Source organism: Cyanistes caeruleus, chromosome 1, assembly GCF_971803275.1.
Source record: "Cyanistes caeruleus chromosome 1, bCyaCae1.hap1.1, whole genome shotgun sequence".
Classification (NCBI taxonomy): Eukaryota; Metazoa; Chordata; class Aves; order Passeriformes; family Paridae; genus Cyanistes; species Cyanistes caeruleus.
In genome coordinates this window covers 69,203,043-69,215,084 of record NC_141701.1, presented here as the reverse complement: position 1 = coordinate 69,215,084, position 12,042 = coordinate 69,203,043, and the positions used below count along the sequence as shown (strand labels likewise).

General features: G+C 44.2%; 1 protein-coding gene across 29 annotated transcripts in view; it reads right to left on the bottom strand.

Annotated features, from left to right (window-relative positions):
* COBL (cordon-bleu WH2 repeat protein) overlaps positions 1–10,428 on the bottom strand; it is a 153,790-nt gene extending 143,362 nt beyond the window's left edge. For 7 of the 29 annotated variants that reach the window (XM_086897363.1, XM_086897498.1, XM_086897519.1 and 4 more), the window contains exon 1: positions 9,986–10,129. In XM_086897363.1, the coding sequence (XP_086753489.1) occupies positions 9,986–10,029 (44 nt within the window). In that variant the 5' untranslated portion in view covers positions 10,030–10,129. Of the gene's footprint in view, positions 1–9,300; positions 9,510–9,985; positions 10,188–10,298 lie in introns of those variants that run through there. The other 22 variants (XM_086897374.1, XM_086897453.1, XM_086897397.1 and 19 more) reach the window with 15 other exon arrangements.
* Between the last annotated feature and the right edge of the window lie 1,614 nt (positions 10,429–12,042).

Below are 12,042 nucleotides of genomic sequence, written 5' to 3'. Positions count from 1 at the left end.
AAGGTGTTCTCTTGTTTCTTACAAATCCATATAAAAATTGGAAGGGGAATTCAAGTATTTGCTAGGAAGTTAGGAAGAAAAGCAACTTTACTGTCATCATGACATGGTTTAATCATCAACAGGTCTGTCCTTAGGTAGTCTTTCCTGAACTATTTTACAAAGTTAGTACAATCTATAGGACTTGAGGTGAAGGGAAAAAAAACCAAGCAAATTAAATTGATTATTTAAAACTGCAGTGTAAATTTTTATCCTTCTCCTACCTACACAGGTAATTTGGAAAATCCAGAAATCTCTGCACTTAAAATTCTGTTAAGTAATGACTCATGTAAAAGGTAACTTCTTTCAATTTTACATTTGATCCTGGATCCTCTATTCATCATATACAACATCTGTTTTTTTCTTGTAACAGAAAAGGTAGGTTTAATAATAAGAAGCAATTCCACACCAACACATATTAAGGAATAATAAACTTGATCAGAAGATAGCAATCCTTGACGTGCTTGTGTAAGAGCAGGAATAAAAACATCTTCTGGTTTACAGAAGATATGATGGAGTTGGAGAACAATTTCCTCCCACACTCTGGTTGCTCCCTATGATCCCTATGTCAGCCTGGGCTCAGGCAAGTCTACTTCGACACACAGCCCACTGTTGGACAATTTGCAGAGCTGACTTTGAATTTGAAGAGTTGGGGGACTTACTAAGCAGACAGTGATCCCAGTTTGTCACCCTCAGAACAAGTCACTACCCAGGGAATGAAGCTGCACAACAGACCTTAAGAAGCCATAAAATAAGACAACAAAAAGACTCCATGTCTCAGAAAGCACAAGGCTGTGTACATCTGACAATATAACATTATTTTAACATGTGATTCTGCTCTGTGTTGTGTGACATGACCAAGTGACTCTCCAGATCAGCAGAGGAAAAGAAACAGGTTATTAAAAGCAACCAAAATAAATAACTGTGTTAATTACTACACTGTCAGTTTAGCAACATGATCTGACCTAACTGTAGCTGTATTTAATGAATTGGGAGAGTCAGTCTTAGCAGCACCTGAAGGTGTCACAGTACTTAGATTTTAATCATGGCAGAAGCCAAAGGGTGGCCTCCTTCCCAAGAAGAAAGCCTTGTCCCAGCAGTAAGCATTCCTCAGAATGACCACAAGCAGCACAACCAGCCCCCTTAGAGCAGAAAAACCCATGTTGACACTGAAACGTGAGCTGTACCCCCAGGGAAACCAGTAGCAATTTATTTATTATCCATAAAACATGTAGGCTTGTTTCCAAAAGTGCCATGAGAAGTTATTCAAAAGAAAAAAAAACAGAAAAATAAAACCTAACTCAAAACCACAAAAAGAAACAGAAGGAATATGGATTTGCACCAAGATATTGCCTCCTCAACACCCTGAACCATTGTTGAGAGATTCAGAAATAAAGCACTGCCACAGGAGCAGATATTGAGGAAAAGCATAGAAAATATTTTTTCATCCCATTTGTCTGAAACTGTTTATTGATTTTGGAGACTGCCCTCCTGGCAAACTCAGACAAAAACAGAGGAGAAAATATATGTCCTGTGCACAGTAACAGCAGTTGTACCATGCTTGATGTATTTATCTAGGAGGTATTTTTGCTGCCTATGCAAGATACTGACCCAAAACATAAAAAGTACAGAAAGGAAAGTAATCTAAACACAGAAGTAAGAAAAAAAATGAAAGAATATGTTTTCTTTTGTAAACTAACTTCTAGCTTTATTTATCTTTTCAAACCTACTAATGCAGGGAAAAAGTTGATATCACAAACAATAACTCTACATAACAAAAGATGACTGTTTTAAAGGGTTTGAGCAGAATTTACTAGTTAATTTTTCTCTTACATCAGAAAAATGCTGCCGTAGCATCCAACAAATCTCCAGGGTGAACACTGGAGAATGCCCACCTGTGGGATGCATGGAGCAAGAAGGAATAAATGAGCTTTTAAAACAAAAGTCATCTAGATAATCTAAAACAGAGCTTTCCTTTTGTGTCCCTGGAGATATCGGCCTCGACTGAGACAATTCTGTGACTGGTGGATTTACATATACTAGAGCATGGGGACCTCCACACAACCTCAGAGGACAAACTCCTGCTCAAGCCACCACCACCACACCATCTCCCGGCATCACGTAACACAAATACAAAGGAGAAACGTCATGTGTCCTTCCCGCCACCCCAAAAAAACAACAAACCACAACCAAAAAAAAGTAAAAAGGGGACCAGCAGACTAAGAGGAAAGATCATCAGACTTTGGAGATGGCAACAGCTCATCATCAGTGGTGCGTTTGTACTCAGGCCCTTGAATTTTATTGTTCTTTAGCTTAACCAAGCCACTGAAATATTACTGAAGAGCAGTAATGTTTTTAAAAATGTTAAATTAACATTAAACATTAAAACATTTTAGAAAAGGTTTTATATCATCTTACTTATGAATAGTAACAAGAATGCTTATTGAAACAACATTTGAAAATTCAGAAAGCATCTCATCAACCACTAATGTTACCCATTTTAAATCTCTATTTGTGTGGTCTTCAAAAAATAAAAGTCATTAACCGCTGATTACTGAAAACCAACAGCTTTAGCTCCACAATAACACCCCAGTAAAAGTCAATGAGCCCAACACATGAAAGGAAAGTAGGCACAGCAAGCAGAGAATCACACTGATTGTTAGTCACTCTTGGTGAAAACGTAAAGTAACACTTATCTGATTAAGTACTTTTGGATAGGTACTTGCTGTTGGAACCTTAACAGTATGACTATATTTAGAACATTGATAATATAAAATGTAATTTTTTTGCTCAAGCTCCATGTCAGAGGGATGATTTTGCATGTTACCTATTTATTTTTTTGAAGAAAGGAAGTTTTCACTGTTAGTGCCACAACACCAGTGTAGATGAGGAAGACTGTCTTTTCTCTGGCCTTTGAGACACTAGTAAGAGCTTGTTACAGAAGCACCAACTACAATACAACAGCTTCAGGAATACTGAGGCTCACATCTGTCTGGCTTCCCACTCAAAGGAAAAGGGACTTCAGGCTGCAGTGTGGTCCTAGCTATTCGGTGTAGTAAAAGCTACTGCAAGATTAATCCTCAGCCCTTCTTTGCTAGGTAGATCCTTGAATGTGGGTTCTCTGTAAGAGAGTTCCCTAATTACCTGGTTGATGATTACTTAGGTGAGGGATTCTCCATCACACTCTACTGAGCTGTTCCATTTTGCACAGAGACATTGAGAGAGAAGGAGGCGGAAGAGCTCATAGACCAGCCTTAAACACTTATGCACAGGTCAACCACCTTTAATAAAAATAAGACACTGAAGAACACAGAACCAAAACCGAAAATGCAGTCTGTCTACTGCACATCTGCAAGTACCTCAGGCCAGACTGCACCACTGAATTTCCACCTTTCCTACCTGCTTTAATGATGCTCACCATGTCTAAAAAAAAAAGAATACCCAGGTTGCATCATTTTTTGACTACTAGAGAAAGCTTTGAAACTCACATTTCATCACTTAAACTATAGAGACTGACAACTCTCTTCCATACTTTCAATGTTGCAAGGAACATACAAAACACAGCTTAACATACAAATACCATGCTGAATTTGCAGGAAGAAGAAATTAATTCTATGGTCCCACAGACACTCTGAATTTGGAAGCTATAGTAAGAACAAAAGAACATACAAAAAACATTCCAAATCCTTTTTTTTTCCCCCCCTTTCTCTGGTTATGACAACTCCTCTGCACAAATGCACAGCACTTGAGGCAAACTAATTAGGTGAGGGATTAATGAAACTGAAAAGACATATTTCCTGGTATGAGAGGACTAAACTGGGTATGAGATGCTGTGCATCAGTGCCCTTAGAGCACAGCCCTGCCATACAGCTTTGTAACTTGTTCCTTAGGGTGGGTCAAGTCCCTGCCTCATCACTGACACTCTCATGCTGCAACTCTGACAACAGTACACTATTCCCAGCATCACTTCTTTAATGATAAGCAGTCTGGCTCACTGGGAGACTAACAGCTCTGGAAAAACTCTCTCTATTAAGATGATTCATATCTTAATAAGCATTGTAATTTCCATGACCTGGAAATGCAGACATTTTTAAAAGGTCCTTAAATCATAATTTTAGCTGGAAACATGGATTGGAAGTCTTTTCAAGTTCCCAGTTTCTCATGCATAAACTGGCTTAACCCACTATGGAAAAAAACAATTTCTAAAGGCCTGTCATTCTCTTAGAAGCAGCATTAAAGTATGAAAACTGAAAATTTTCATGGAAATCACAATGCCAGAGCAACACAAAAAGCTGCAGTATGGAGAACACAGTTGTTGCCAGAAAATCAAGCGTTTGCTAATGCTAACAGAGGAGCTAAAGCCCAGGGGAACACTTGTCAAGGCAGTGAATTGTTATTCAGGACAAGTGAGGTACTTCCTTAACTCTGTCATAGGCCTCCTGGCTGCTTTTGGAGCTGGTCATGTAAATGTGTTCACACTTTTGCCTATATAAATTATATGGAGTCTTCTACATGTATTTCTTTAAGCCAAATGAACATGTTTAGGAAGTCTTCATAAATGCTTGTGAGATAATTTAAGTCTGTGACAACAGAAGTGTACATGAGGACAGATGATTAAGAATAAATACGTGTATTCAGTAGAACACACATTCCTTGGAAGGGGAAAAAAATTCTTTCATTCTGGCCATAAGCATGCATTGGGATCTGAATTACTTGGCAAAAAGGAATATACTACTTCTCTTGCAAGATTAACTGCACACAAAGCAGCCATGTATTTATCGAAGTGACTTCATTATAAATATTTAGTAAGTTGCTTTTCTTTAAGGACCAGTATCTTCTCAAAGTGTACCCATGAGAGCACTTGAAACTGTAATTAATGCCCCCTTCTCTAGTGCAGCCTCCTGAAATTGACTGTTACTGGTGTAGCCAGCCCAGACAGGGTGGTAAGTAAAATCTGTCCTAACAAAATGTTCCTGCAGAGCAGTGAAATGATTCCATGAAGACTAGCAATTTGAGCAAGATGTAAATTTACAGGAGCAAAACATGAAGAAAAATGAAACTGAAATTCTAAGGGAAAGAACATGAACAACAACTAAGACAAGTGACAGTAACAAAGAGAAGGTTCAGTTTCATCTAATAGTGGCAGGAGTGGCATAAAATAGCAAGGTAAAAGAATATAAAAGATTACATAGGAAGAAAATAATGACAGACAATTGGGAGATGTGGAAAGTCAAAACAAATCCAAAATATTCTAGACAGTAGAGATGAAAGAGATTTTACAGCCCCTTCATTCTCTAATATGGCAGGTTTCTGAAAGAAAAGGGGAAAAAATAAAGGAAAAATAAGATATGAGAAATAGGGGCCTGGACTTCAGAAGAAACTGCTGTCAGGACTGGATTGCATTGCATTTATGTTGCCATTTGTTTTACTCTTACAATTAGTATTCTTATCTTCAGCAACCCTGAAATATTAGTCATGACTGAAAATACAGATCTGTTACAGGATATTAGCTTAACAGTTACATTCATATTGAGGTACCAAACACAGAAAAAAAATCCCTGTTTCATCCTATGCAATAGCAAGCACAATTCTTCTGTCATTACTACCAGAGTTTTATTTAATGTGATGTATCTCCACTGACACATAAATACTTTGGGCCCAGACTGAGAGGAAGACTGGGTTAGTGTTGATGGTGGTGCCAGAAAAATGCATCACAGGGAGGCTCCCTGTCTCAGATGGACACATAGGAAGTGAAGTGAATCAACTGAACTGTGCAGGAATGGTGCAGATACAAATAACGGAACAATGTGAAGGCCAATGCCAAAAGCACGAGTGCCAGTTTAGCAGCTGGTCAAGGCAGCAATCTTGGAAGTTTCTACCATGCAAGGGCAAATGGCTTTAAGCTAAAAGAGAGGAGTTTTAGATGAGATATTAGGAATAATTTTTTTACCATGTGATGAGACAGTGGAACAGGTTTCCCAGAGAAGCTGTGCATTTCCTAACCCTGTCAGTGTTCAGGGCCAGACTGGATGGGACTTTGAGGAATCTGATCTACTGGAAGGTGTCCCTGACTACGGCAGGAGAGCTGCAACGAGATCATCTTTATGGTCCCTTTCAACCCAAACCACTCTGTGATTTTAATGCACTGCTACTCTACATTTCTGGTTGCAGTCATTGCAATCCTTTGCCATCCAAAACTCTGCACACTACACAGAAATCTCATATAAATACAAAACATAGAAAACATATACAAATTGCTCAGGTATGCAATTAAAAACTAATTACATGTTTCTTTTTACCCGAAATTGTGCAATACCTGGAGGTGAGCTAGAGTATGATATAACTAGTGTTACACAGACTAATAGATGTTCTGTGCACAACAGTGCTCTCCAGGCTCTTCTAGACAAGAAAATAAAACCCTAAACACAACAATAATGTATTTTTAGAGCTGTTTGTACAGTTTTGCAAAGTAATCCGTTTAACTATGTGTAGTAGTTAAAAAATAGCAAGAAAATGTTTCAACTTGTTGAAAGTTGAGAGTTGAGACGCGTAACTTGCTGTGTAGCTGGAGCTTCGCTTTCCCCGGTTCTGCATGTAAAAATTACTGATGTTTCACATCCTTATCTGACTTCCAGGGACACTTCAATTCAGCAGGGAAGTCACTCCAAAGCAGGTGTGCTAAGATTTGCCTATATTTGTTAGTACTACAGGGCCTTGTGAGATAGGGAAAGAAATTGAAGCACAGAAAATAAAGGTCTTACTTAAAGAAAACACTCATACATCCCAATTAATACAGAGGCTTTCCCTACATTTGCCAGACTCCAGAGGAAGCTTTTCTGTGCTCAGACATAGGCATGAAGATGTATCCATAAACTGCTGGCTTCTGTGGGAGATGAAGATGCCTTCAGTGGTCAGGGAAGATTCTTTGTTCTTTCCAAGGCTCCTAACAGAGCAGAACAGAACTGATACTTGAGCTTGCAGTGCCATTTATGACCAAATAAATTATGTTATGCTAAATTATGGTGAAAAAAGAAACCAACTGAAACACCCAGTGAAGATTCTTTCTGCTCTCCCTAATGAAAAATGGGCAGATACAAAAGAAAGATACTTAAAAAAGTGTATTTGTCTTTTAGTATCCATTGCATAATCACAGAGTAAACCATATTTTCTGCTGTTGCTACTGATTGTCTTAAATTCACTTTCATAAGCCAAAATAAATGTTCATTAAATAAAGCATTATGAACTTAGTAAAGCTTTTGAAAAACTTATGCCTAGCAATCAGTAATAACAAAATTATCGGTTCTGAAGTCTACATTTATTTTTGAAACCAAAAAATTAGAAAAACCCTGCAACACCAGCACAAAGTGCACTTTTTCCTTTGCCATTTAATAAAAAAAAAACCCAAACCAACAGTATTCTACATTTAAATGCATAATTCTCAAGGAGCTGTGCCATGGAATGCACTTATCGATTTAGCTGCGTAAGCACACAGCAGAGCTGCTCTACCTTACACAAAATGATACATTAAAATTTGTTCACTGTTTAACAAGGGAGGGTAACAATGTTGCTGTTAATGATTTACATTGAGACAAAACAGCTCTGCCTAAATTTTTTTAAAAATTGTGAAGCTACCTTCATTTTAATCTCTCTTTCATAACTGCAAGCTAAGCCAATCAATAAGCTGGAAACGTGTATAGCACGTCTTCTGCCATGAAAAGAAGGTATTTCTGTCACAACGGCCTTAACAGCCAGAGGTCCTCAGCCACGCTCCACAGGTGCAGCTAACGTCTGGATTCGTATGGAAACCAAAAAGGACAAAGCTGTGCTCTTGCTGCACTTTCCTGACCCTAACAGATTTCATCACTGAGTGAGTAAAACCTGATTAGGGATCAAACATCCACCAGTGTCCAGTATGGATGATAGCAACTCTGGGAATTACTCGGTGACGTCCCCTGCTAACAGCATGGACACATCCAGGCTGGTAAGGTCAGACTTTAAAGAAAAGGCAACACAAAGTAATTCAAGGATGAAATGAGCACAGATAAAACAGGCATTCTCCCCATGGTGCACACCACAGTGTTTCTATCAGCTTCCACATGACCATGTTAGCACCCACACACTTTGTTACATAATACCACAAGTCCACCTGCACCCCATGATTGGATTCATCTCCTTGACCCATGTCAGCAGCAATATGACTGAAGTTAATGCAGTTACTGTAATTTCTGTTCATGAACATGATATCCCAGTCTGGCTGTGGACAAGTTTACACAGATGAAACTGGTTACAAAGGAATCGGGAGTTTTATTCAGATACGCCCCCAGGCCCCTCTCTGAGATGCACCAATGACATGCATTCCCATTGCTAATTAAACTTTTAAAATTAATCTTCGGATACCCAGCTGTCCACTAGCAGTTGAGACAAATTTTTAGTCAGCACTGCATCTGAATTACTCTTCAAAGTACACATGTAAGTTGGCACCATAGATCTCCTCTCTTCATCAGGATTTTAGAAAGCAGCTATACTGTTACATCAACTAAATACAGAAAGGGGAGGCACCTTACATCTACCACTCTTCCTGGAAGGCTAGCCTAAAAGGTCATGATCAAACAGGTTCATTTTCAGCTGGAATTAAGTATTTTGTTTACAAAAAGAGCAGCAAGCTATGTACTACTCTGCAAGTCAAAGAGACATGGCACACACTGTTTCATTACTGCAGCACTAGCAATGGCATCTTTTCTTCGCTCACACTCCCTGTACTACTTTCCGTGTAGAGTGCAAGGTTCCCTATTAAACACAAACTAAGGAAACGAAACTGAACAAAACTACTATAGCCGAATAGCACATACTTTAGAGCTGTTTCCTACTTTGCTGAAAATAAATTTACGATATAAACATTTGAACTAAAAATAAAAAACCTGCTGAAGCAATCACAGTCTCTTTCAGTCTGTGCAGACAGTGTGAAGTAGAGCAGTAAATTGCTATGAGCAGACAGCACAGCTCTTAAAACTTGCCCAGCTTTTGCTCTGACAAAAGAGATCACTTAGGACCTCATCGTGCTGCTACTCTCGTCGTTTAATTAACGGACTAATAAATTCCGCTGCTGGCATATTTTCTACTTGTCTGTTCTCTTGAACAACCCCTAACCCTCCCGCGGTTCGCACTCGGGCTGACCGCTACTTAGTGCTGCGAGAGCCTGTCACTAAAGGCAAGAGGCACGGTGGGAGTAGTCCCTCCGGCACCGGGGGGTTGTCTCTCACCAACCTCGGACAATTTTGGTCACTTTAATTCGCGGTTGGCAGTGCTCTTCCTTCCTCTGCCGCGGCCGTGCGATGGGGCTGAGACCGACGGCTGAATAAACCTTTCAAAGCCTTTTGGCAGCTGCGTCCTGGCGCTCGGGCAGACGGGCGTATGGGCGAGACCTTCTGCGGCCGCGGGGGCTCCCCGCACCCCCAGCCGGACGGGTCCTCCCCGAGCCCCGCCGTGGCCCCGGCTCCCTCCCTGCCAGCGTCCCTTCCAGCCCCGGTGGCGCGGGTCGGGAGCTGCAAGCAGCGGCTGCCCTTTGTCCCGCAGGGCAGCCCGGAGCCACCCTCTGAAGGAAACAAGCCCCGAACCGAGCCGGCTCTCCGGTCTCGCAGCCAGAGGGGCAGCGCCGGCAGCCGGGCCGGGGCAGGGCAAAGGCGAAGCAGGCACTTTCTCCTGCTCCTGACCTTTCTGCACCCGAGCTCACCGCGCTGCCGCCCCCTGCTCTCCGCTGTGCCCCCTCCGTCCCCGGGCCGTGCTCCGAGCGGGCCGGACGCCGACACCTGCTCGGCGCCCCAGAGGGAAGCGGGACGGAGGGAATGCACCGCGGCCCGCCGACCAGCACGGCCGCCGTCGCCGTCCGGAGCCACTCCCGCCCGTGGAGAGGAGCGGCGGCCGGTCCGACCCGGGTCCCGGCGGAGCTTACCCGGTAGGGGGTTTGCTGGCCCCGGGGCGCACGAGGGTCTCCATGGCCGGGCCCCCCTCGCCACTTCTCGGAGGACAGGCCGGTGCAAGACGCGATCCCGGCAGCGGCGAAGGTCGGAGGCGGGGGTACCGAGAAGGAGATAAGAGAGTACAGGAGTGAGAGCCGCCCTCGCCCCCTCCCTCGCCCCCACCTTCCCCGCTCCCCGCCCCGCTGCCGGGCGGCACTGCCCGGGCCGCCGCCGCCCACGGCTGCCCAGCCCGGCCGCGTGCTGCGGGCATGGATGCGCTGCCGGGGCCGCCCCCGCCCGCCTTACCCGGCCAGACCGCAGCCGGGCACGGCGGGGCCAGAGGCAGGCGGCGGAGCTCCCGGCGCGGCAGCGCTCGGCCGGCCGCTGCCCGGGCAGCGCGGGAGCGCGGGGGCGCTGCGAGCCGGTTTCCATGTGACTGCCCGGCACAAACACGGCGCTCTCCCCCGCGGGCACTGCCGGGGCGGCCGCCCACGCCGCCCACGCCACGGCGTGGGAGTGGAGGGGATGGGGTAACAGGTGGCGGAGAGGATCGGCAAAGCGACAAATCCCCACCAGCGCTTGCTCCCGGGATCCTCCTTTGTCTCTTTTCCCACGAACTTGGCAAACCCGGAGCTTGTCGGGCGACTGTGCCCGACACTGAGCCCCGCGAGGAGCAGAGGCTTTTCCTCAGCCTCACACCCTGGCTCTGCCGCTTACGGCCTGTTCTCGGCACCTCTGTTACAGACATTTTTTTTTTTCTCTCGGAGGCGGCATAAACAACTTTTAAAATTAGCAGCGGCTGTGGTCAGGAAGAAGGGCTGGACGGCTGTGGCTGTCCCTGGGTTTTCCTCCTGCGGAGCGAGCCCAGCATGGGGAAGGCAGCCCCACTCCCCGGGCGGTGCGGGGTGCACAGCGGCAAGTCTTCGTGGGAGCGTGGGCGTCGCGTTAAAATCTGCATTTTTTGTTTCAGGAATATCCCCCCCTCACGCCTTTTCCCCAGAATAACAACTGCTACACCTGTGTGCGAAAACAAAGCCAGGCTGGAGGCAGGGAGTCTGACAGGCACTACTGTCGTGTGTGTACTCAGCCCGGCACGCCTGGCGTTGGGCAGCCTGGCTTCTCCAGGTATTTCAGGAGTTTCTCTGCTCCTCTCCTTTTGTGTCACGTTGCTTTCCCGCCCACGGTGGGAGGATGGCAGAGGCATCAGACAGGTCAGGCCACCAGCCTACACCGGGACCAGGAGCAGGCTACAGTGAAGTTAAAGTTACAGTAAGAAATCCGAATGAGGAACCGAGCTGCTGCTTTACTTGTCTTTTCACCTGGCTGCCTTGGTGATAGTCACACCAAGGTTCTACTTAATAGTCACCCGATTCCCCAAAACCTTCCATCCCTTCAGTCTTGAGCCTGTATTTCTGTATACTCTGTCCATCAGAAAGTGTCTTGCCCAGGTCAGTAACCACACGGAGTAGATTCAAGCAGCTTCTCTGGCTCCAAAAGTGAGAGCTGCTTCCTCAGCTAGCAAGACTTGGCAAACAGGGGTCAGAAGCTGCATGTGACTGATGGCGTTGCCATATGCAAGAAAACCCCACCTCAGGGAGATTGAAAATGCTTTGAAACATTCAGACATTGGATTAATTTGCAAGTAACAGAGAAATGAAAGGCATGTTCATCCTTTCTGTAGTACATGACTGGGAGATCATTGTAAATGTCCACCTTTGTCTACCAAGGCTTTTGCATTATGGTGAAAATACCAGTTTCTATATATTTACCCCAGTGTATAACAGAACATTTCTTGTGCTATAGTCATCCTTAACGTTGTCTTCTCTCACTTTGACAACTTGAAGTCTCCCCTTAATTCCCGTCTCCTCAGCAGAGATTTAAGAATGCTGGCTTCCACTCCCTTCTCTCCAACCCCACATGTGCAGATGGCCTATAGGAGGCAGCTGCCTGTCCTAGCTGTATGTAGAGAAACAAAACACAGATTTGCAGAAGCAAAACATTGATCTCTAATTTCCCTGTTACCATGGGTAGAAGTTGACTGAGTCACCAG